The following is a 27,876-nucleotide window of genomic DNA, read 5'->3' on the forward strand; positions in this document are numbered from 1 at the left end:
CGTTAGCATTGATGCTGACACTTTTACTAACGAAATGAATCCGTTGACTAGAGCAGGTGTAAAGGTTACCGTCTTTAGTAAACAAAGGGAAAAACCTGTAGTTTCCTTTTTTGGGGTATTTAGCAAGCCAATATCCCAAAATGATCATACGAAAATAACTAGTCTCAGTTAAGAAATATCCTTAGGAAATTCATTTTTTAAAAATATCAAAATAAGTAAGTGGAAGTAAATTCTTATTGTTCTTTTATTGTCACTTTCAAGACGACCTATTCTTAATTTTAATATAAAATTGTGGTTGAATAAATATTTTTTTTCATTTTAGAACAATTCAAGTACCTAACCTTGTTAGTGCCTCAGATGAAGCTAATGCTTTTGAACCCATTATTAATGTAGAAAGTTTTTAAAGTTGGTTGACCTAAGAAATAATTTTTGATAAAGTTAGATGTATAATTTAATATCTTTTTAACAGACTGTGAACCTTACTAAAGGCTACCTATATTGTTTAGACAAACTTTTCCAAATGAATTTAAAAAGGCTACAGATTTTGTGAATTGTGTAAAATTAGGGTGCGATGATGTCCCTTTATGATTGTGACGGTGTCCAGTGCACAGGTATACTTTTGGTTACTCCCCATGCATTGGTTCCCCTCTTAGATAAAATATTGGCAAGTTATAAAGCTAATAACTTATAGAACAAAATGAAGTTCTAAGGTCTATTCTCTTAAGAAGAAATGATCTATTAAGATTATTATGGATTAAAGTCCATGCTTTACACAAACTCTGGTATCTAGGCTTAAACTTATCCTCTTTTGTTATTATTAAGAATTTATTCAGGTTTTTTTTTTTACTACAGTATTGAAAATCTCAAGGTTGACAGCAAATTACTTAAATCTAAATAAGAGGACATTTATTACCATCTAGTAAATACTATAAATTGATAAAAATAATTTGGATACTGTACTAGAATCAAGTTATTTTGTTCTCTTAAAAACATTTTCATGGCCTCACAAAATGAAAGATTTCATTGCAACTTCTAAAATAAAATACACATAAAAACTGACTTTTAAAAAGCTTACATGAGACATCTGCTTGCAAGACTGCTTGCCGGACATCTTCCATGAGGCTGGTAGGAGAACGTTTACTAGGGCTCGCCTCACGGTCATTCTTCTGGGCGATCTCGCCTTGCACTTCTCTGAAAAGCACATTAAAGATATTTTTTTTTCACTAAATTATTGAAGAAATGATATAGAAGGAAATGACTGACACAAAAATTATACATCATAGCAAAATGCATACATATAAAAAAATTGAAATTAGGCATTTTAAACGTCTTAACCTTGAAATTATAATAAGAAATTACCTTAACAAGTGATGATTTCCTGATAATGCGATTACTCAAACAGGAGCACTTTCAATTTGTTAGATTTTAAAACTAGCCAGAAAATATGAAAAATTCAAATGATAAAGTACTTTTTAAGATTATCAAAAACAGTTGACTGGTAGCAAATTGAATAAGAAATATTTACATCAGGACATGATTATTTAGTCACTTGTTCTCTATACAATTGAAGAGCAATTACTGTATGTTGTACATATCCTTCATTCTGTTTAAAAATAATGTGAATCAGTTTTTAATATAAATCAAGACTAAACAAAAGTAAAGATTTTTCTTTTTAGTTTCTAAGATCTATAAAAAAAGTTTTTATCATAAAAAATAAAAACAACAAAATGTTGATAACTATGCTTTTAAGACTTGCTTTTCAGAAGAAAAGCCCATTGGTCATAAATATGCCTATTTTCTGGTCCAAAAGTTCTCAGGTTCCATAGTCTTTTGTCAGTTATTCAAAGAAAGGAGTCCTATTGTGTCTGCTCAATAAAGATCCTTTAGTTTGTATCTGCAAAGTACAGTACCTCACTTTTTTGTGAAGACTAGATGATTCAATAAGACTTGTATCAATAGTTAGTAAGGTATATGCCTTAAGATATAGGAGGGAGATAGAGATAATAAATTTTCCCAGTCTCTGAGCAAACACACAAACTGCCAGTTAAAGGGCCCTGTACCACAGAAAGCTAGAGACAGGGGAGACTAAGTCTGAAACCAAGATTCCAATAGCTCACCTGTGTTGCATAAACCATGTGGTTTGTTTCTACCAGGTATCTTTCAGATTAAGAAATGCTGCTCAAATACCATCCACAAAATATAAGTCTAGATTTTGTGATAGTTCCATAAATAAAAGATTATGATGAATTAAATGTAGATGGTGAAGTACTCTTAAGTAGATGGTAGCAAAGATTGAGTGGCATAACCAGATACCTAGGCCACGTTTAAAAGCAACAAAACGAGAGAGTACTAAGACTTCATAGGCTTGCAATGTTACCCGCTTCCCTTTAAAATCCACTGTTACCATGGACTCTGAAACCCTTGCTACAGACAAAATGAGATCATATTAATCCCCTGTTTCTTAGATCCATTGATAAGAACAGTCTAGAGTTGAAACCTTTAAAGATTCTAGTTCTATGCAGGTACTGCCTGAATAACCTTACTCTATAGACTAAAGGTTCCTTATCATTGGAAGCAACACGTGACAAGGAAGGGATGGCATAGGGGCTATAATACAGTCTAGAATACTACTGTTTTTGTTTTTGTTGTCATGATGAATTCAGGAACAAAGGGCAAATCTAATGGTTACCATTGTTTGGTGTATGTAAAATTCTTAGAGCATGAATCTTGCTCAGTAGTTTCCAAGATGAAAACCAAGTCAAATATAGTCCTTAATAGGAGATAAAAAAATCTTTCTTTAGAAGCTTGTAAGATAGCTTTCAAAGCAATTTAGTTTGAATGAGACATTGCAAGTATGAGGTGTGAGTAGCCCAAGAGGAACTTCCTTTCCAGAATACTAAGTAAAGATTTTCAACTTCACTAAAGAATCTGTGTTGAGCCCATTAAGAAAAATCTTCTCAAATACTTAGGAAAGAAGCATTAAAGTTGTGTACATCACCACGGTCTCATGGACAGAGAGATGGTTACCAGATACATATTTAAGGATCTAAGCCTAGCATGTAATGTAGGGCTGCTCCCTTTGCCTCATGCACCAAAAGACTAGTGAACCTGGGAACTAACTGACCAAAAAAATGAGGCCTTCATATGATTAATCAGGCTAAGATTAAACAATTGCAAATGATTTTTTAAGACAAAATTCGGATTTCCTTGGCAGATACTTTATACAGTGGAGATTCATTTATTGATTTCGGGGAAATTTTGTTTTTTATTTACACACGTATTACACATAAATGTACTTCAACTGACATGGAATACTGTTATTCCAGCCAAAATACTGTACTACTAATTGGGGCAAAAAACAAGCATGGTGCTAGGGTTTATGTGATGATTAGAGGTTTATTTACATGTATAGTGATACTAACTCATTAATATCATTATTGAGGTTAAGGTGCTTTGTGGTCTCCAAAGATTTTCCTGTAAGATGTCAGAGCAGGGAATCTAATATGACAAAAACAGCAAAAAAATAGTCTCCCCTGCTCTAGGCCCAGTGTTTCAACGTGCAAAGCACAGAGTCCATTTGTATATGAGAGACCTTTTTTGATTCACGAGCTAATTCAGGGGTTGCCAACGCAAGAGATTGTGTCCCATTAAGGTGGGGCAATCATACCCGAACCAGGTGATATTGAACTCCGCATAGCATCTCCAATGCTGAAATCATAGCTATCAATGACGTGTCATCGCCAAGAACCATCACTACTGGAGACAATGCTACTTCTGCAATAGCTTGCACCATGCCTCCACTTTGTTTTTGTAGCCAAGCTGTCCAGTGCTCAAATCACAGTGTTTTACTATCATTTAGAGCAGAATAATACAACAAAACAGGTTTCTGATGAAGTATTATATACTGTAATCATCCCATAATGAATAAAAAGAATTTTTAGGTCATTTAGTGGGTTAGTTGTGTTGATGATTACTATTAAGATGACATTGCATAGTCCGGCAAAATCACAAATTTTTAAGTAATTTGTATTTTTCTTAACATACTTACCTAGAACTACCTTCTTAGGAGTTACTGGTAACTCTACCTAACCGACCAGCTTTTGGTATAGTTTACCCTCTTTCCGTTTTCTAAGGGGTCAACCTCAGGCAGTGTGATATGTGCCCTGAGGCGGCCCGGGGTCGGGAAGCGTGCTAGCTCAGGTCGTCGACTCGTCAGTAAGTTTCTGGTTGCGACGTGATCAACATCTCGCCGCGCTCTCTCTTACCTTGTGCGACCCTTTGTGTCCCCCGATCCTTTGTGCTTACCGCGTGTTTAGGGGAAGTGCTGTCTAGTGTTTCTTAAGACCCTCCCTCCAACCTAGCCTCTTATAGGGAAGGGGGACAATTTGATCTCACTGAGTATGAAAGATGGCGGCTTGAAAAAAAGTTAGTGGCCAAGTAGCATTGTCTCCAGTAGTAGTGGTTCTTGGTGATGACATGTCATCGACAGCCAAATGATTTCAGCCTAGGAGGTGCTGTGCCGAGTTCAATATAGCCTGAACTCTAGGGTCTCTCGTATACACAGAATTTGTGCTTTGCTTGTTGAAACCCTGGGCCTAGAGCAGGGGAGACTATTTTTTTGCTATTTTATATTGTATCGTATTCCCTGTTCTAGCCTTTTACAGACAAGTCCTTGAAAACCACATTGCAACTCTCCAAAAATAGGCTTTTCCTTCTTCAAAACCCCTATATTATTACCCTTTATGTATAACAAATTATAATGAATTGTTTAATGAATCAATTACCCAATAAAATATATTATGTAAATTATGTTACATGCCTAATACCTGTTTAACTGCCATTTCCATTCTATTCTACTGTTGCAATGTATTACTGTACAGAAAATCCTCAAAAATTCAATTTACTATATTATCCACTCTTTCATACAAATAAAAAATATGTACATATTGCTTATCCATAATGCTATCAATATACAAATAATCCAAAAATTTTTTATATAAGTTGTAGCAAAAATAAATAACCAACCTACAACTACTAACAGTAAAATTACTACTAAAACTCTTCTACAGTACTTTGGATTATTATCTTGAGTATGTCAACAGCGAGAATTAATATCATATATCTACACAGCTAGAGGGGAAGAAATATGGTAATATAAACACACACAAATTTAGTGTACAGGAAAGACCGATTTTCTAAGAGCACACACATTTTTGGCAGACACCACATTATAAAACTGACCTTTTGAGTTATAAATAACCATACAGGAATATTTTTGACTGCTTTAAATGGCACTGAATATGATAAAAATGTACAAAAAAGACCTCTGTAATAAACTGCATTCTACTTGTGATTTGTAAGATACTAAGTAACGGTATGAGAGTACTTTATGTTACATATGCCCCCTCAGCAACATCTCTAGTAAACTACAGTGCATGACAGAGAAAGAAATCAGTTCAAAAGCATCTGAAAAATTCCAATTTGGAATACCCATAACAACTGATAACTGTTTAGCTGCTTCCTAAGCTCTAGGAAATTACTTCTATTCATGATTGCTCTGAAACAAAACTAGAAATATTACCAGTCAGTACAAGTCCAACTGAATTAACTTGAATTTAACCAAATGACCAGCAGGTAAAGTAATAATATACTTAACTTCACACTGAAACTGTATACTGTAATACATTTGAACACCAAACCAAGAATGCAAGAAAAGTTCATGAAAAATTATGAGATTCCTTAATCTTGAACAATAATAGTGTGTGAAGATGAAAATTTGGAAACCTATTGCTGAAAGTTAAAATAAATTTGAACATACCATGAATAAAAACAAATATACTGTACTGCATTTCAATAATAAAATCATTATTTTAATACTCACCTGATATTCATATTGCTTCTATCTTCTGTTTAAATGTCAATATTAACCCTACAATAAAAATTTTGTTTCCTTTCCTTGTATTATCATCATTATTATTATTACTATTATTATTATTAATTGCTAGGATTTGAAACAAAGTTGGTTATGCTACAAGCACTGCTTTTCCAAAAGACTTATAGACCTTCTAAGATACATAAAGCAAAAGGAAGTGTTGAAGTTCATTACTTTTAGCCCCAGAAGGCTCAAAAATTGCTCGAAGGGCATTTCACATCATCTACAGTAAGTAGCTTAGTGTTCTCTGGATTTTCCCATGAACTAAAGGTCAATTTACACGAGGAAGTGTTTGCAAACAACATTCCTCAAAACAATAAAATCAAACACAGTCCTGTGGCTGACACCCTTTCACAAAGTCCTTTGAATCACTCTTGCTAGTATTCATAGCAATTACAGAATAAATCTATTGAAATGTTAGATAACCTAAAATTACAAAGATGAACTCTATCTGAATTGTGGGTAGAAAAGATAAATATGAGTCTGGCACTAGTAAATGCAATGAGAGAACTGAAAGAAAAGAACTAAGATGAACCAATACCTCAATAGTTGCCATCTACCTCCAGATTGACTCAATGCTTACTAGAGGGGGAAGCAGTTTATATGGAAAGAAACCAAGAAATTTTTATTCTAGGGTAGACATAGACATTTAAACATCTTCAAGAGGCAAGCAATATAAAAATTAGGTTGAGTTTTATAGAAATAATGTAAAATTTTGTGATACCTTAAGTAAATTCAAAATGCGACTGACCTAACCCTGAATCAACATACTGTACCAAATCTGAACACGACACAGAGCATGCAAGCCAAACAGTTATCAAAGGAAAATAGAAAAAAAAGTGTTTTAAGAATAAAATTCAATTCTAAACTCGCCTGATGCTCATATTGCTTCTTCTCCAAAAGCTAGGTTTAATAGACATTTGCCACGAGAAATTTAAAAAGATTGAAGTTTTCCCATTTTCTTTTCCTTCAGTAAACACACGCTCTTAGTAAAGGAAGGAATATTCTAGATGTAAAGTGTTAAGAAGCCCAAAACAAATGCATCAGTCTCTCTTTATCCTTTCAGTTTTGAATTCTGATCTGATCTGAAGAACTCTGATCTGATATCACTAGTTTAATGAAAAGTGTAATAATCTAGATATCCAAAAAAGCAACTAGAGATGAGGAACAGCAATGATTTAAGTGCAGAAGGATCTAAAGTAATTAAAGAATTCAACACTCCACGAGAAGAACTTCACTCTGTAAGCTGAAATGAACATTCAGAACCCTTACTAAAGGAACACCATGTACATATGACTACGAGCCCTGTCTATGAAAGTCAGGAATGTGTAAACAACTAGGCAGGCAAGTCAGACTTACTGTCCACTAGAGAAGGCAAGCTGGCCTTCTGAGAATAACAAAGGAAGTTAAATAAGTTAAGACCTATAGCCTCATCACTAAATTGACTGGTAAATAAGTATTCTTATGTCATATCGTTATCAACACTGCAAAAGGCAACAACTGTATTTGCTCATTATTAACTTGGTTTGTAAGAATATTGTTGTGGCATAATGGTTCTCTCTATAGCTATCCTCAGCTGTTATGAAAATCGAACATTACTGGATTTTCCCGTCATAAACATTAGTTTCTTATTACATTTGGAACTCAAACTGATCAGCTATTGTCTCAACATACCTCTTCAAAAGGGGATCAGAAAACAATTCACATTCTTTATAGCAATAACTCCTTGATAAATCTCAAGTATTACTAACAAATCCAGTAGAAGAGATCCCTGATTATAGCTAATAACCTAAATCATACACAAAAAAACCCCACAATCTTAAGGGGTTAAAAACTCTGATCAAGTAACACAAGAGTGACGAGAGAAGTGAAAAAACAAAGGATTTACAGTGTACCCTAGCTGAGGTTACTGCCATTAACTGCTAGATTGTCTCATTGCTCTACAAGAAGACAATGTATTGAAAGAACCAAAAATGGGATTATTTTTATTAGGTAAATGATGGTAATAAACCAAGTTTCCAGAGTGAAGTATTATGAGCATCAGGGAAGTTTCTTAGAAATAATTAAAAATGAGAAAGGGGAAATTTGAAGCAAACAATAATTACTTTATGAAATAGTTGACTATACTGTTGTCATGGCACTATTTTATATTTTTACCATTTTATGGTCCTGGAGCTGTATTTGAAAGTCAGATACAAATACTACTGACTGACAGACTGACAAATAATAATTTGTCAATATCTCTTGCTCAATTTTTCCAATTCAAAGAAATAAAAGATGAGTACACTAGTAAATTTGGTACAGTATCACCCTTTTGTTTTCTCTGTTAGTAAATGACATCTAGTGTTAAAAGTAAATGACATTTCTTATCTAGTGTTATGTAAATAATCTTTATCATTGCAGTAGTCCTTCTAAATACAGTAAGGTCTATTAATAGGTTTTTCAATTCAACTTTGGTATAAATTATATAACTTTTAAGTCAATTGTTATGTTACTTAAAAAAAATCTTTTATTAGTACATTGAAAAGATGTGCAAGACTGCCAAGACTTAATCTCATTAATCATTCATTTTCAAAAGCTGTACAAAATATATACCGTAACAGTAAATTATAAGGCACCCATTAAATAAAGAAAAATCCTTTGGTATTGAGAAAAAAATTACAGTAATGTGAACAGGCGTTTCTGTATAAAAATTATAGGTACTGTACTATATTTACCTAAAGTTGATTATCAACGTCACATCACACACACTATTTTGGAGATGTAAAAAACTACTACTACTGTTGTTGATGCAGATACAAAAAGATATAGTAAATACTACTAATACTACTGAACTACTAAAAAGGAGGGCAAACCATCGAAAAGATAACGCTACAAGTTAACCAACTTCTTATGAAGGAAATTAGAATTAAATAGCCACCATAACCCCAGAAGATTGACATGTAAGTCAGTTCAAGCAGAGGTAGCAGAATTATCTCAAACTGGTCTTCAACCTTTAGCAGATACCAGAAACCTCCAAGAAAATTTTGGTAGAAGGTAACTACAATACCGACATCTTGCAGAGCAGGTTCCACAGTAATCATTGCGAATCACCATCAAAAGTTAATGGATTGGTCATGGAGCTTTGCAAACAATTCAACAGAGATTTCATAAAAGTTATTGCACTTTTAGTTCAAACTGCCACCAAAACTTTTGTTCTCAATATTATTAGAGGGACAAAAGGAATATCCACGTTATTTAAAGCTTTAGATACAATTCATGTATTGTACTTAAGGATAGAATTTCAGAATACAGACCTTTTTCATCCTCTTTCACCCTTCATTTTTTCTCTCTCTCCTTCACCATTAGAAAGAATAATTCATTAATATCATTTTATCTAGTTCATCTGTAACTGTACTATGCCTTAAGCACTTTTTTCTAGTGTTTAAATACACAAAAGAATTGTTTTAAGTACATTTGATAGGATTAATATAATTCAGAGATAATTTGATCATACTGAAAGAATGGAGAATGATAGATTAAGAAAAGGTTTGTATAATTTAGAAGTGTTAGGTAAGTGGAGGATACTATGTAGAATGTGGTGGATCATGGACCCAAAAGAAGAAACCTGAGTACAATATATGTACAGTATAAGGTATAGGTGAAAAAATTTAAATATTTTCTGCTTTTAAATTAGATAACTAAGTTAGCTGAAAAGGCTCAAGAATAAAAAAAAAAATTCCTTGACTAATTTCATAAGCTTGACATTTGCTGTCAGTTGAAGTTTGGACATTTATATGTGTATGACCCTTCTAAGGATCAAATGAGTATGACCAATTTGAAGAAAAGATGGAATGATTTCATCCCGACACTAATTTTGTTTTGAAGAATGCCACTGTTTATTAATGAGTCAGACTTTAGTTTTAATTTATGGTCATTAGATTGCTTATTCCATGAAATCTGCCATTTGTCAAAGATGGAGGGTTTTAGAAATTTTACATAGTCACAGATGAGAATAGGTGTCTGTGGCCTTGGTCATAGAAGTTACCAGTTTTGCTGCTTTTTCAGAATCTTTACTTATTTTAATGCAACATGGCCAGAGTTCAAACACTTACATACTCTTCTTCATTTAATTTATGTGATCAAAGTTTTGTATGTAGTACCATAGAATTTCCAGAAAGTAATTTCAAAGGGCTCCAATAGCACTCTGGAATCATTGAAGATTACAAAGTTCTATGGTGGCCACTTCTTAAATATTGACAGCTGAATTAACTGCATGCAGTTCTATTGCAAAAAACAGAAGCATTATCAGGTAAAGCAAATAGCATAAAAATTGTATGTTGGGATTCACTAATAATGTGATGAGGGGAAACTGTTTATAACCAACTTTTTTTTGTATATTGCCATCAATACTGAATTAATATAACTTTTTACACAAGGAACAAAATACAAAATGGTACTTCTAATTCTATCCATAAGTACATTTCATAGATGTTTCCTGCTTTAAATAACTGTGAAATTCAATGGGTTTCAGAAATAAGATATTTTTTGTGGTACTGTATTCTACTTGATTGATCTTAATAGAAAGGCAATCCAAAAAGGCTTGAAAAATATAAGTAAATGCAATAAGCTGTAAAATAAATAGATAGAACTGATATCAAAAGGCATGCAGTTTTTAAGTAACATATACTTAAAGACTTTCAATAACCAAGAGACCTGAAGAAGCACTGAAATAATCTACCAACAAATTGCTAGTTTAATGTAATTCATAAATTTTTAACTAATTTTGCCGGTAGAAAAGTGAACAAAAACAGTTTAATTTAGAATTTAATGCTATACAGCATTGCATTCATTTCTCATAATATAATTTATTTGTAATATTTTATGAATTATGCTGTTCAACTTCGCTAGAAATATAAGCTGTGTATTCAACTTGTTTCAGAAAGGTGAGCAAATAATAAAAATTCAAGGTTGCAATGATATTTGAAAAATAAACATTTTGCTGCTCTGATAATTTGATGAATTTATACTTTCAAATATATATTTTGCCTTAAAAATGGATGTACTATCCTCCAGAGCAATAACATGTTTACCACATTCTTAAATTGTTCTTAAATTCTTTCAAAACTCATGGTGCCTCATTAATATACTATTAAGGTGATACTATGTAGATACATACGTCCCACAATTTTCTGATGAAGCATCACTGACTCCTTGTCCTATCACTAACAGCTGCCCTTTGCTTTGGAGCAACAAAAGCAGCTTATATTCTCAAATAAGCTAGTATTAGTATAAAACAAGCATGATTTGTCTCACTTCAAAATACCATTAAATTATTTCAACAATTCTTCATGTACTGTAACAGAATTTTATCTCACTCCATGAAAAATATTCATTAACACCTCTACAAATTTCTAATAATTAAATAAAATTAACGATGATATAAGTAAGGATTTGTATTACTCTTGTTTAATCAATTCACTAAAACTTCAAGCGTACAAGAAAATAATCTCAAAGTAACTTATAAATTATCTGCTACTATAAACTAGCTATTAAAAAAATAGTACCTGATGTTTTCTTCAAGTGACAAACTGATAATGCTTTTATATCACTTTACTTAGGGAAATCAGTATGAAAATATTTAAACTTTATAGTGTTCTAGTAAATCTAGTAAACTACGTAACTGCTCACCTCTCTGCTAACAAAGCCTTTAACTGTTCTGCCAAACTCTGTTGCTGAGGAGTGCGATTGGCTAAATGTGCAGCCAAGCTAGCAGACTCAGAAATTTCAGCACGGTTGACAGGCAGCACTCGAGCAACCGGTGGGGGGTGGCGATATGGGATTTCAGGACGGGATTCTGAACGTGACTCAAAAGCATGAGTATCTACTGCACCACTAAGGGATCGGGAAGGTAATCCTGTGGACGGGTCAGAAGGAGCCAAAGGTTGGCGAGGAATTCCAAACTGGTTAGGAGGTGGCTGGTATGGGGGAGGAGGACTACCTAAATAACTTATGTTACCCATCGTTGCTTGGCTGTATGATGGTGGCTGGGTAGATTTGGTTTGGTTACTAATACTGTTAAAGGAAGAATGTTGAGGTATTTGGGAAGAACTAATGGGAGGTTGAAGAGGACTTTGAGATTGATGAACAGGACTTTGGGGGTAGGTAATTTCTTGGGGTTCAGCTGACCTCCGGCTTCCTTGGTCCATTTGAGTATCTTGCGAAGTTTCCCCTGCAGCAGCATGTTTCTGGGCTTCTGGTAGATCATCGTCCAAACTACTATCATCTAAACTATGATCCTAGAATAGGAAATTTTATTTTAACATACATTTCATTACGAAAAAGTAGCAAAGTTATCCGGTAACCACTATTCTAACAGGAAATACAGTGGATTAAAAATATGACAAATACATTCCTTAACATAGAAACATAAGATAATGTGTTGAAAAGGTAAAATACCATACTGAAATACAGTACAGTATGCTACTTTACAAGTGATATTCAAAACATTAGTAACACCGCATATTGGAGTACCACTTCAGTGTGCCAAAGGTACTTTTCAGCTTCTATTCAGTCCTAGATACACTACTTACTGACCTTTACATTTTTCATCCATTTCCTAGACTCTTCCTACAGTACTTAGCTGTTAAACTTCAACTTGCTTCAATCTTTACCCTTACAAGAACAAATAGTCTGGGTAAGTATAATGAGCATCTACAAGCGTTACTAAGAGATCTCATTAAAATATTAATGCCATAATAATCTTGTAAAATTTATTCTATCACATAAAGTACACACAGTACAAAGTATGTTTAAAAGGTATCTACAAAAATCTTTGGACTTTTTTGTCATTTTAGTCTTACACTACACTTGAGAAAACTTGAATTAACAAAACACATCTGCCTAAATATGGAAGCTCTTGTATAGAGATAAAACCAAGTGTCTCTCTCATGAAATACTATATGATGTACCGTGATAAAGGATTTTAACAGTAACCCTTTAGTCACCTGTTGATTACTGTATTCTATGTGCCCTACGTTCATTTTAATTTTCTTTCCATCTAGCGGTTCAACTCCTTAAACCATATCTGATTTATGAATAATTCCATCAAAATAGACTTATGAGACTATAAGTCTAACTAAATGATATGGATTAACTACTCTACAATGATAATAACTGACTAAAATCCAATAAGATATGTATAAGAAAGTTTAACAAGACCACAGAGCTGATTATCTCGACTCACTCAAGGCAGGCAATACCTACTAAGGTAAGTGTGATGTAAGAACAATTTAATTTAATCTATGAAACAATCTTTCAAGCACACAAAAACGAAGAAATACAATTAATACTTAAAAATAATAATCTTGTTGCATCCATAATGCTGTTGAAGACTAGTGAACCTTTTCACTTAAGAAAATAAGGAGGACAAAATTACTCTAAGGTTTTTAGATAACAACATCTAGTTCAACAAAAGATCCCAAGAAAACTAACAGATTTAAAAGCAAAGATTCCAGTAATATCCTACAAATAAGCAAGCCTTTATCTCAGCAGTAGGTTCAGAAATAAGAACGAACAGGAAGAGCGTTCGGTTCTAGAGATCATCACATAAAAACACTGCTAAAGGAATCCAGCATATAAAACCTTGAAGTGTTATTCTACAAGAATAGAAATGAGGTCTTTCTTGGTTCTTTATTTGTGTAAGATTCCCTACATTGGGCTATAGCATAATAGGATTTAACTATTGGATAAAAACAGCCTTTTGTTGTTGTTAGCCACAGAAAGAACACCACCAAAACCATTGAAAGGGGCATCAGTACAAAGGAAATCTAGGGATGTGGGATGAAAGATGTACTCTAGAGAAGGGTGTAGTCCTGTATAATTAAGATGAAAGGCCATGATATTTTGTTCTAAGGAATATAGAGGTCTCATCTGCTGATATACCAAAGATCTGCAGAGACCATATGCAAGACTGGACTTGAGAAACTGGTTTCCTATCAAAAGAAAAGACGGCTTGGGAGAGATTACCCTTTCTTGTCTAAAGAATATGTCTTTTTCAATAATAATAATAGAGAAAATTATATAATCTAACAAAAATACATACTGTATATAGAGCACAATGCAAGGCCTGAATTTTTTTAAATGAATATTTTTTTCTCATTTGACACACCAAACACAGGTAAAAAAGAAGCTAAAATGATAATATTGAGATAATTAAACAGCTTTCAATTCTATTTCCCTTGTTATACAAGAGTATTACACAATATAAAGATACAACTCAAAATACTAACAAGAGGCAAACAACAGACTATCATATCAACCATGGACTTGCCCCACTCTTGGGAGGTAGCCAACATAAAAAAGGAAACTAAAGGGGATTTTTTTCTCATCATTCCTTTTTCCCTGATGAGGGACACAGACGAGTTTGGTTGATACAGACACTATTCATAAACTGTTATCTTCTGTCTCAACAATAAATAACAAAAGAAATACATAGAAAACCAAGAAAAAAATGAAAAAAAAAAAGCTATAAACAACTGAGGAGCTCAAAAATTGCGTATGGTTAAACACGTCAAAAGCTGCTACTTGTTGAGTAGGATACATAAAAGAAGTAGGGTTCTTAGCCTTCCTTTAAAAGGATATCTCACGGGGATATCAACCTCTATGACAAAATAACGATTTTTCATAAGCAGCTGTCAACTTTAAAACTGAATTATGTTATTAAAGGTAATATTTTATTCTTTGTTTAAACAAACTGACTTTGCACTGATATTCAGAATCTAGTATCTATATAGCACATGAAAGACTTTAGTTTATACTTCTCTTATCATTACTAGGACCATAAAAAATAAGCCCACACCATAACATGTCAGATATATGAATAAATGTTATGCCTCATACTGAGATTGAACCAAAGACTTCTTAGGTTAGTAGAACTCTTCCTTCTTACCCGATAGGTCCTTGGTTCAATCCATTAATCAAGTAGAAACGTACTAAAGTACTACAATTATTATTAAACTACATTATTCCTATTTCCATGGAATAATGAATACTGCACAAAACCATCAAACAGATGATTGTTATTAATATAAAAATCCTATAAGTGTCTTTATACTTACAGTACATAAAAATTAAATTTTTATTTGCCTCTCACCTGACTGCCAGCACTACTCATACTGGTTGTCTTTTTGAGGGATGGTAAGTGACGATTGGCCAAACCTCCCCTAGCAGCAAGCTCTCCTTTAGCTCTGCTAGCTGAGACGTCCAGTAACTCATGAGGTGGAACAGCTTCATCTAACTCTTCTTTCACTGGTAACTGAAAGGACAATTTTATTTACCATACTGCATATTCCCATTATCTTTTTTATACTTACATTACATCACTGACTTTTTTTTATGTAGCGAAGAAAAATTATCAAAATATATATAGTAATGTGATGTTACTCATTAATCAAAACACCAAATCATACAAACAATTCTGGTCATATAATCAATATTACAAATTAGATCAGTCTACTCTCAAAATGATATATACTATTAAATCAAATAACTTAAAATAATAAAATAGCATGCCTGACCTGTTAATTTCAAATATAAAAAAATGAACTCATATTGCAGAGCTGTAATGTATCCCTTTGTTTATAGCAATAGCAAGCATACAGTAAATACTGTACCTGTATAATAACTTAATCAAATATTGTACGTCTTGTGTACAAGTCTATAAAACAATATAAGTGCATTACTTTCACTAATACTGTATAATGATTACAATAGCTTATAAAATATAAAATAAGAACTCCTAATCATTGGTCTGTCCCTGCACAACTAACAAATTCTCTCTGATTTATTATTGATTATTTAAATGTCTGGCATATAAAGTAAGTTATGAAAATATTAAGACAAATTTATATAACGAAATGAATGGTTGAAAAATCTTGCAATAAACAATAACATTTATTGCACGACATCTATATAAAAACTCTGGAAAAAAATATGGAAGTAATCTTAAAGAAACATTCATGTGGTTATGAAATCACTGCAAAATTTATCTTGCAATAAACATTGAAACAGAAAGTGCAATTTAAGAAAATATTTAAGTGAACACATGATTGACCACTTAATTAAAAGTTAAAATATGTACAGTAGTACCTTGGTTTCCGAGTTTAATTCATTATGAGATTCGGCCCGCATTCTAAAACAATTTTTCCCATAAGAAATATAGAAACTTAACTCAATGCATTCCACACATCCATAAATATACGTATACTGTACAGTCATTTTTTAAAAGTTTCGTAATGGTAATTGAACAATTTATAACCCCTAACATCAGAAATAAATAAAAATGAATAATTCACACTGAAAAGTAGAAATATAGTAATTACAAAATCAAACCACACTTCACCTTGGAGTGAAGTTGTGGCTGGCATAAGGGAGATAAAACAGGAGGTGGTTACTGCTCGGAAGGAGAATCTCCCTCCATGAGCAGTTCTGATAAAATATTAGGAGTTCTGTCTCTTCAACAACGTTCACTATCATAAACTGAATAATTTAATTTATTCTTTAAGGACACTTGGTCGTCATTTTTATTCACCTTTGCCTTGCATTCAATTTGGAACCAATTTGGAGACGAGAGGCTATCTTTTGTTTTTTTCTTTAAAATGGCATGAAAATGGTGGTAAAAATAACTTGAACGCATAACACCACGTATGTGGCTGGGCACAGCACTATTTTGTGCTAGTCTCATTAGTATCTGGTTTTTACTCGCAGACTGATATGCTTTTAACCCTATTTGAATTTACATGTTTGTATACCGATTTACTTTTATTCAAAGTTACTTGTAAACAAGGTACTACTGTACTAACAAATAATCTAACTCTGCAACATACATTTCAACAAATAAGATCCTAAATAAAATCAAACCATCAACTAAATTATGAAAGCTGCTATATGTAGATGATCAAAGTCATAAAAATATTTGAAAAGGTAAGAATTGATTAGAGGGGAGAGGATGAAAATTCATAATAAAACAAAGCTTATGGTGACTGATGAAAGCAAAGTAAAGAATACGGTCCGTAAAGTGGCTGAATGTTGTGGGAAAGTATACATGAAGTAAGAGATTTGAAAAGCAAAAGATTTATAAGAAGAGAAAATAGGGAATAGAGGGAGGGAGATAGAGCACAATGTTGGAGTTTTGATAAACTGGTACTGAATAAAAAGTACTCCATTAGTAAACAGGAGGAAAAACTTAAATTGCACGCATAAAGTTTGTACAGCTCTTTGCACCAGAAACATAAGCACTGACAAAAAAAAAATAATTAATTTGAAAAATGTTTGACCTGACAATGCTGCAATTCATGGCTGCATTGCATATATGGAGACATGTGGTATTAAGTGACTGTCATCTTGAATACCAAGATGGTTTGGGACATGTAATGAGAAGGGATGAAAAAGTTAGTAAAGTAGTACTGTATACTATATGAAAATACTGTAGGAAGATACAGAGGCATATATAAAGACCCGACCGAGACAGAAATAGTACAGGACCTCATTTAATTTCAGACACTGTAACCATATCCTCAAGAAAGCTGATGAGGATGAGGGCGATGGCTATGATGACAAAACTTTCAGCAGCTATTTGCCATAGTACAGTCATATACAAGTCAAATTTAAAAGAAAATTCCATTCTAATAACATACCAAAACTTGTTTTGTTAAGTGTTACAAATACTATACTTCTAAAACATTACAGAAAAAAATATTGTAAAGAAACATATACTTTTGACTTGAATCTAACAAGTTTCCAGTATCCTTGATTTACATTAAAAAACAATCTGTGACTATTAAAACTAAAAATGTAGCCATACTTTTAGAACTCCTTACGTTTTCCTGCTCATTAGATGTATGTAATTTACATACAACAGGGAAGAATATAAAAAACTCATGTCCAGCCATGTTAGAAAAACTGATGTTAAAATTCTATGTTGATGATGATGATGCAATTCTTGCCTCAATCAAAACTACTCCAGCTTCATGGTAGCTAAATACAGTAATACCTCTGATTACAAGGAAATTAGAATACGAACTTACAAATTTGAGTTGAATTAAAAGTATTGCATCAGTCTATAAGCAAAAATTTCACCTCGTATGGACATTTTTTGTTGACAAGTACTACCGATACTATCCTGCAATGCACATAAATTAGTCATGCAGTGCTTATACACCAGAAAGAGTTTTCAAGGGGCATTTTATCCAATTTCATTTTGCGTTAGTTCACACGCCACCCTTGCTCAGAGCCTAACTCTTCTACTCTCCAAGCAGAACTAATAGAAGCATCATCTCATGCATGCATCTTTGGAACTGTGTTTTGTATAATTGTGATTCATATTATTTGCCCTGATAAAACGTTATGTTCTATAAAATTTTGCAGGCTTTCCCACATTCTCTTGATAATATGCCTTATTCAACTTCATAAATTATTTTTTCGGTAACCAAAAAATCTTCTAACTGCTTATCATCAATCCAGATAAATATGTTTCATTGCTAAGATAATGTTGCTGGTGATCTGTCCACGAAATCATCTTTTTCTGCTTTGTCTGATGCCTTAATATCCTCTTTATTGTTTAGATTGTTATTTTAACTGTATCAATCATGGATAATGTAGTATTCATGTGAAGATTTTGTAGGTCAGATGCAAACTTTTTCTTCTTTATGGCGTCCGTCTTTGGGGGCCATTGTCACAACTGTTAACTTTACAATGCAGCACAAAATGTCTTTTACCATGAACAATAGCAATCATAATTCCACAAAGAACAAAGACTCACAGGGCAGTTGATTCTTCTACTGTACTAGTGCTGCTAGGAGAGGGAAAGAGTTTTACTCTGAGCTAATATAAAAACAGTCAAAAAACCCATAAACAATGCATAGGTGACTTGTGGGTACGTATGCTAATCTTGATAGTATTCGCCCACAAACTAAGACAATTTTTTCCTTGCAGATTGATGCAATGAACGTACAGTACACAGAAATTAAATTCTGTGACTGTATACCAAAATACTCGTAACCCAAGGCATTACTGTACAATACTGTATAATGAAATGACCTATTTCCCTGTTATTCAAATATATTTTCATGTAACATAAGCAAAGTTCTACCAACTCGTCATAAAAATGTTATTTTTATAATAAAATAAATTTTTGAATATACTTACCCGGTGATTATATAAGCTGCAGCTCTGCTGCCCGACAGAAAAACTCTACGCTCGAAATCCGCCAGCGATCGCTATGCAGGTAGGGGGTGTACTTCAACAGCGCCATCTGTCGTGCAGGTACTCAGTACTCAATGTAAACACAGAACTTAATTTTCTCCTCGGTCCACTGGGTCTCTATTGGGGAGGAAGGGAGGGTCCTTTAATATATAATCACCGGGTAAGTATATTCAAAAATTTATTTTATTATAAAAATAACATTTTTCAATATTAAACTTAGCCGGTGATTATATAAGCTGATTCACACCCAGGGGGGTGGGTAGAGACCAGCATTAATTGTTTACATTATTATGAGCTAAGGATTTTGTATTTCATTTTAGCAGTTATTCAAAATAACAAACATAAAATAAATAAGTACCTGGTAAGGAAGTCGACTTGAACAATTACTCTGCCTTTTTTAAGTACGTCTTCCTTACTGAGCCTCGCGATCCTCTTAGGATGCTGAGCGACTCCTAGGAGCTGAAGTATCAAGGGTTGCAACCCATACTACAGGACCTCATCAAAACCTCTAATCTAGGCGCTTCTCAAGAAAAGAATTTGACCACCCGCCAAATCAACCAGGATGCGAAAGGCTTCTTAGCCTTCCAGACAACCCAAAAACAACAATAAAAAACATTACAAGAGAAAGATTAAAAAGGTTATGGGATTAGGGGAATGTAGTGGTTGAGCCCTCACCCACTACTGCACTCGCTGCTACGAATGGTCCCAGGGTGTAGCAGTTCTCGTAAAGAGACTGGACATCTTTAAGATAAAAAGACGCGAACACTGACTTGCTTCTCCAATAAGTTGCGTCCATTATACTCTGCAGAGATCTATTTTGTTTAAAAGCCACTGAAGTAGCGACAGCTCTAACTTCATGTGTCTTTACCTTTAGCACAGCATGGTCTTCTTCATTCAGATGGGAATGAGCTTCTCGTATCAACAGTCTGATATAATAGGAAACTGCATTCTTTGACATAGGTAAAGGAGGTTTCTTAATAGAACACCATAAAGCTTCTGACTGTCCTCGTAAAGATTTAGTTCGTCTTAAATAGAACTTAAGAGCTCTAACAGGGCATAAGACTCTTTCTAGTTCATTTCCAACCATATTTGAAAGGCTTGGAATATCGAACGATTTCGGCCATGGGCGAGAAGGTAGCTCGTTTTTGGCTAGAAAACCAAGCTGTAAAGAACATGTAGCCGTTTCAGATGAGAATCCGATGTTCCTGCTGAAGGCGTGAATCTCACTGACTCTTTTAGCTGTGGCTAAGCAAACCAGGAAAAGAGTCTTTAAAGTGAGATCTTTAAAGGAGGCTGATTGTAGTGGCTCGAACCTTTCTGACATCAGGAATCTTAGTACCACGTCTAAATTCCAACCAGGTGTAGCCAAACGACGCTCCTTCGTGGTCTCAAAAGACTTAAGGAGGTCCTGTAGATCTTTGTTGTTGGAAAGATCTAAGCCTCTGTGACGGAAGACTGTTGCCAACATGCTTCTGTAACCTTTGATAGTGGGAGCTGAAAGGGATCTTTCTTTCCTCAGGTATAATAGGAAGTCAGCTATTTGGGTTACAGAGGTACTGGTCGAGGATACTGATACCGACTTGCACCAATTTCGGAAGACTTCCCACTTCGACTGGTAAACTCTAAGAGTGGATGTCCTCCTTGCTCTAGTAATCGCCCTGGCTGCCTCCTTCGAAAAGCCTCTAGCTCTAGGGAGTCTTTCGATAGTCTGAAGGCAGTCAGACGAAGAGCATGGAGGTATGGGTGTACCTTCTTTACGTGTGGCTGACGTAGAAGGTCCACTCTTAGAGGAAGAGTTCTGGGAACGTCCACCAGCCATTGAAGTACCTCGGTGAACCATTCTCTCGCGGGCCAGAGGGGAGCAACCAACGTCAACCTTGTCCCTTCGTGAGAGGCGAACTTCTGAGGTACCTTGTTGACAATCTTGAACGGGGGGAATGCATAAAGGTTTAGATGGGACCAATCCAGTAGAAAGGCATCTATATGAACTGCTGCTGGGTCCGGGATCGGTGAGCAATATATTGGGAGCCTCTTGGTCATCGAGGTTGCGAAGAGATCTATGGTAGGTTGGCCCCATGTGGCCCATAGTCTCTTGCACACATCCTTGTGTAGGGTCCATTCTGTTGGGATGATTTGACCCTTCCGACTGAGGCAATCCGCCATGACATTCATATTGCCTTGTATGAACCTCGTTACTAGATAAAGGTTTAGATCTCTTGACCAGGTGAGGAGGTCCCTTGCGATCTCGTACAACGTCATAGAATGGGTCCCTCCTTGCTTGGAGATGTACGCCAAGGCCGTGGTGTTGTCCGAGTTCACCTCCACCACTTTGCCTTGAAGGAGGGACTTGAAGCTTTTCAAGGCCAGATGAACTGCCAGTAGCTCCTTGCAGTTGATATGTAACGTTCTTTGATTCGAGTTCCACGTTCCCGAGCATTCCCGACCGTCTAGTGTCGCACCCCAGCCCGTGTCCGATGTGTCCGAGAAGAGAACGTGGTTGGGGGTCTGAACAGCCAGGGGCAGACCCTCTCTGAGGTTGATACTGTCCTTCCACCAAGTCAGTGCTGACTTCATCTTCTCGGAAATGGGGATCGAGACCGCTTCTAGCGTCTTGTCCTTTTTCCAGTAAACAGCTAGATGATATTGAAGGGGACGGAGGTGTAGTCTCCCTAACGAAACGAACTGTTCCAGGGATGATAGCGTCCCTATCAGACTCATCCACTGTCTGACTGAACATCGTTTCTTCTTTAGCATGTTCTGGATGCATACCTGGGCTTGACTTGTTCTGGGGGCCGACGGAAAAGCCCGAAAAGCTTGACTGTGAATCTCCATCCCTAAGTACACTATAGTTTGGGATGGGACCAGTTGGGACTTTTCCATATTGACCAGGAGACCCAATTCCTTGATCAGATCTAGAGTCCACTTTAGATTCTCCAGACAGCGACGACTGGAAGACGCTCTTAGAAGCCAGTCGTCCAAATAGAGGGAGGCTCTGATATCCGCTAAATGCAGGAATTTGGCAATATTCCTCATCAGCCTCGTAAATACAAGAGGAGCCGTGCTTAGGCCAAAGCACAGGGCTTGAAATTGGTAGACAACCTTGTCGTAAACGAATCTCAGAAAAGGTTGGGATTCTGGGTGGATGGGGACGTGAAAGTATGCGTCCCTTAGGTCTAAAGAGACCATCCAGTCTTCCTTTCTGACCGCTGCTAGAACTGACTTTGTGGTCTCCATGGCGAACGTCTGCTTTGTGACAAAGACATTCAGCGCACTGACGTCTAGCACCGGCCTCCACCCTCCTGTCTTCTTTACCACTAAGAAGAGACGGTTGTAGAAGCCCGGGGATTGATGGTCCCGGACCTTGACTACCGCTCCCTTTTGTAGCAAGAGAGACACCTCCTGCTTCAAGGCTAGCCTCTTGTCTTCCTCTTTGTACCTGGGAGAGAGATCGATGGGAGACGTTGCTAGAGGGGGTTTGCGGACAAACGGGATCTTGTACCCTTCTCTTAGCAACTTCACAGATTGCGCATCTGCGCCTCTTTTCTCCCAGATCTGCCAGAAGTTCTTGAGTCTGGCTCCCACTGCTGTCTGAAGAAGGTGGCAGTCAGACTCTGCCTTTAAAGGACTTGGTACCTTTCTTCTTCCCACGTCTCCCTTCGGCACGAGCACCTCCTCTGCTGGAGGCTCTGCCACGAAAGGGCGGAATGAATCTGGACGCTGGAGTGTCCATCCTGGGTCTAGATACGGTAGGCAAAGGGGTGGCTTTGCGGGCAGAGGACGCAACCAGGTCATGGGTGTCCTTCTGAATCAAGGAGGTAGCAATCTCCTTTATCAATTCCTCTGGGAAGAGGCACTTTGAGAGAGGAGCAAAAAGAAGTTCCGATCTCTGACACGGTGTTACTCCAGCTGACAGGAACGAGCAAAGGTTTTCCCGTTTCTTGAGGACCCCGGAAACGAACAAAGCCGCAAGCTCACTGGATACGTCACGTATGGCCTTGTCCATGCAGGACATAATGAGCAAGGAAGCTTCCTTGTCAGAAGGGGAGATCTTCCTGCTCAATGCTCCCAAACACCAATCCAAAAAGTTAAAAATCTCGAAGGCTCTGAACACTCCTTTCAACAGATGGTCTAAGTCTGAAGGAGACCAACATATCTTAGAGCGTCTCATGGCTAGCCTGCGGGGAGAGTCTACTAGACTTGAGAAGTCGCCCTGGGCAGAGGCAGGAACTCCCAAGCCGAGAACTTCTCCCGTGGCATACCAGACGCTCGATCTGGAAGAGAGTCTCGCAGGGGGAAACGTAAATGCTGTCTTCCCAAGGTTCTTTTTGGACTGCATCCATTCTCCCAACACTCGTAAAGCTCTCTTAGACGAGCGGGCGAGGACAAGCTTCGTAAAGGCAGGCGTGGATGACTGCGTGCCTAAAGCGAACTCAGATGGAGGAGAGCGTGGGGCCGCAGATACAAACTGATCAGGATACATCTCCCTGAACAGTGCAAGAACTTTCCTAAAGTCCAAGGAGGGTTGCGTGGTCTTGGGTTCGTCGATGTCCGTATGCGGGTCGTCAATGTGTGCAGCGTCGTCATCATCAGAGAGTCCATCATCTGAAAACTGAGGAGGAAGCGGCAAAGGAGTAGGAATCGGCTGGTCAGCTGAGTCCGGCAGCACGGGTGCACGCGTGACTGAACCGAACGCAACGTCATGGAACTGTTGCCCAGTCTGTGAACTGGCAACAACCATAGCAGCGCGGGGACGCAAAGCGTCTACTCCAGACTGTCTAGTCTGCTGTGGGCGAGTAAAGGTAACCACACTGGGTTGCGGAGGTTGACGCACCGCGTCAAAACAAAACAACTTAGGTTGTTGTTGTAACTCGCGAACGTCAACGGAAGGTTCCGTGCGTCGCTGAACGTCAACATGCGGCTGGCAGGGTACACTGGAACGCATGGGTGGCGGGACTCTCACAGCTGGAGTGCGGGAGAAGGTAGCCTCAGCGTCCACTGGACGCACAACCGTGGGTGGTTGTAGGCTAGAGGTTGGTGCAGCGTCAACCTTCTCCGCACGAAAGTCCTGCATCAATGACGTTAACTGTGACTGCATGGTCTGCAGCAAAGACCACTTAGGGTCTACAGTAGCAGGTGCGGCAACAGACGGTGTTACTGCCTGATGCGGTACCGCTTTGTCTCTCTTAGGAGGTGAGCAGTCATCTGAAGACTGCAGCGAGTCCAAACTGACCCAGTGGCTACAACTGGGCCGTTGGACTTGCGCGGAAGGGACCGACTTGCGCTTAAGAGGCCGCGAGACCTTGGTCCATGGTTTCTTTTGAGAAACCTCTTCCGCAGACGAGGAATAAATGGGCTCTCTCGTCTTCGTGTGGGTGGGGCGATCTTGGTTAGATACGCCCGAAACCACGGAGGGAACGTCTGTTCGCTGATTAAAGCCTCTCGAACCCTTTGGTCGTACGACATTGCTTCTCCCCTGGGCTTGGGAGCTTGCAAGAGGTCCCGGACTGGGAGGACGACAGGCACGAACAGACGAACCCTCAAGCGCAACACTATCTACAACACTTTCCACAACACTACCACTCACTTTGTCACTACCCACTGCACTCTTACACTTCAACTCCTTGACGTCTGCCATAAGTTGGTTACGGTCACTCGCCAATGACTCGACTCTCTCACCCAGAGCCTGGATGGCACGCATCATATCTGCCATCGAAGGTTGTTGAGTGCTAGAAGGGGGATCAGGAGCAACCACTACAGGGGAAGGAATAGGTTGTGGGGCATGAGGAGAGGAAAATTCAACGGAGCAAGATGAACTTCTCCTGACTCTATCTCTCTCTAGCCTACGTGTGTATTTCTGGAATTCGATGAAATCGAATTCCGAAAGCCCAACGCATTCCTCACATCGATCTTCCAATTGACAGGTCTTATCCCGACAATTGGAACAAACGGTGTGAGGATCGATAGAGGCCTTCGGAAGACGCCTTGAACAGTCCCTAGCATTACATTTCCTGAACTTAGGGACTTGAGAAGGGTCAGCCATTTTGAATTAGTCAAAGGGGAATTCAAAATCTATCCAAAGTCGTCAACAAATAATCCAAAATCAATAAAAGAATGCAAGGATGTATTAAAGATAACGTCTGCAAAGCGAAAGCTCAAAACTAGAAATGTGTACTTCACCAAAATATGTGAAAACCAATCCAGTAAGCAACAGCGAATTTAGTAGGTCTTGCCGGTGGCACGACAGAGAGAAAATTGAGTTCTGTGTTTACATTGAGTACTGAGTACCTGCACGACAGATGGCGCTGTTGAAGTACACCCCCTACCTGCATAGCGATCGCTGGCGGATTTCGAGCGTAGAGTTTTTCTGTCGGGCAGCAGAGCTGCAGCTTATATAATCACCGGCTAAGTTTAATATTGAAAAACATAAATAATCTAATTAGGTTACATAAAGCAAAGACAAACTACCAACGTTAAACACAGCATCAGTGGGAAAAAAATATCTAAATATTTCTGAGAATCCCACAACAAAACCAAACAAGTCTCACAATATGAGAACAAATAACATTCTTTTCAAATTCATATACTTGAGTGCTGTTTCCAGACAATAATCCTTCCGAGTAAAAATACTTTACTACTGTACTGTATCAGACAAATATTACCATTAATAATCCAAGAACTGCTGACAAAGAGGTAACAATTTTAGCCATTTAAGTCAGACTACAAAGTTGTCTGCAGGAATCAACTTTGAATCTAGGAGTCTCTCTTCTTCTCTCAGACAATACTTTGGTAAAAAAAGAAATCATATCAAAAGGCTATCTCACATGTGTATCAAATCCTTCATGATTTCTGTGTCTATGAATTAGCACTGTTAAAGGACTGAGGCTCATAAATTAACAAAATACAAGTAACGAAATCTTAATGAAAAAAAAAACACTCATTTCTATACGTACAGTACACACTTGATTTCCATATTGCTTCTTCCCCAGAAGCTTCGGTTTAATCGACATTTACCGGTAACATTTTTATAAATTATAAAGTTTTCCCATTTTCTTTCTCTTCAATATGCCTTTAGTAAAGTAACAGAACAATTTAAGGGTAGGTGGTAAGAAGCACAGTATCGACGAGCCAGAGTCTCTGTCCATTCAGTTTCAAAGTAAATATTATCTCTATGCACACTATGAGTCATTGGAGAGGAGGGTGGGCATGTATATGATCATTAGAAATAACTTTTATTGTTCAAAATTTCAATTTCTATGAACGATGTTCATATTGCTGATTCCCACACTCTGATGGAGGTGGGATACCTGTGAAGGAAAAAACTAGGCTAATTCTAAGTTAAAGCAAAACACCATGGCTAAGGTTCTACTAACCTTGTCTAGATTATTTGCAAGAAACCATTTCAAAATACAGTTTGAAATACAGGATTCCTGAATATTTACTAAAGCTATTTAATATACCGGAATGTAGATCGTCTCTAAATGATACTTTTGATGGTCTTCAAATGATATTTTTTTATTGTTTATTAAATAAAACCCCATATTATCATATATAGAAGTTATAAATTAATATTGAACATTAATCAAAGCACATCCCCTGCAGCCATTATAGGGCCTAGAGTCAAGCTAACTATGATTCTTCAAGATAATGTTTAGTGAAAACCAACTTGGTACACCATTGAGAGTCTTCTAAAACTCTTTCCAAAAGTAGTTTTATGCCAAAATTATTAGATATAGCTCCACTTCTAATACCATGTACCTTAACTTTTAAGGCTTTTATTAGATTTGAATTGAATTCTTTGAGATTTTCTGTGACCAAACTAGGAATGACATTGCATTTTTGGTCAAAGGGCAATTATGGATCCTAACCCTACAAAACAAATTATGGACATTACCCCTAACACCTGTAGTTCTGTCCAAGTAATATTACCAGACAAAGAAATCTTTTCTACTGATATGCTTTTATCCATTTAGAAACAAGAGCTGTGAAAAAAAAATTGAGGAAAACTATCAAGTCTTAAAATAATTTTTGTCTCTAAAAGAAGTCAAAAGGGACCAAATTATCTAGTGTCTCCAAAGGCTACTTTGACAGACAGCACTTGTAGTTCACTTATGCATTTAGCTGAAGCTGCAACCTCACCCTCCTTGTGAGCTAAGAATGGGGGGTTTGGGGGAGCATGTAGGTCTATCTGCAGAGTCATCAGCAGCCATAGCCTGGGCCTCTTTGGTTCTAGCTTGGGTGGAGAGGGGACCTGGGAACTGACCATATGTACATATGGTCAGTCTCTAGAGCATTGTCTTGCTTGAGAGAGCAATATCACTGTCCCCTGCCTCTGCCATTTATGAGCGACCTTAAAAAAAAAAAAACCTGGTGGGAATGCGTAAGATCCAGATTCGGCCAGTTTTGTAACAGCATATACCTTCCAAGTTAAGAGATCCAGCAAAAGTAAACAAAAACAATTTCTTTTTATTCAGTGTTGTTAAAAACATGTTTATGCTTGGACAAACCCTCCATTTCCAAATCTCTAAACATATCAACGAATACAGAAATCCTTCGTTTGGAAAAATCTGACTTTTTGCTTAGTTGGTCTGCTTAGATGGTTGACCTTCCCGGAATAAACTGAGAAGGAATGGCAATCCCTCTCAGACTCATCCAGGATATCAGCACCTCTGCCATCTGGTACAGTGAAGGAGACCACCTCTGTT

At 36.8% G+C, this 27,876-nt stretch overlaps 1 protein-coding gene across 1 annotated transcript in view; it reads right to left on the minus strand.

Annotated features, from left to right (window-relative positions):
• LOC137642411 (uncharacterized) overlaps positions 1–27,876 on the minus strand; it is a 620,767-nt gene that overhangs the window by 18,554 nt on the left and 574,337 nt on the right. The window contains 3 exon segments of the mRNA XM_068374954.1: positions 1,076–1,191; positions 11,603–12,210; positions 15,066–15,227. Coding sequence (XP_068231055.1) covers positions 1,076–1,191; positions 11,603–12,210; positions 15,066–15,227 — 886 coding nt within the window.

The sequence above is a fragment of the Palaemon carinicauda genome, chromosome 6 (assembly GCF_036898095.1).
Source record: "Palaemon carinicauda isolate YSFRI2023 chromosome 6, ASM3689809v2, whole genome shotgun sequence".
In the NCBI taxonomy this organism is placed as follows: domain Eukaryota; kingdom Metazoa; phylum Arthropoda; class Malacostraca; order Decapoda; family Palaemonidae; genus Palaemon; species Palaemon carinicauda.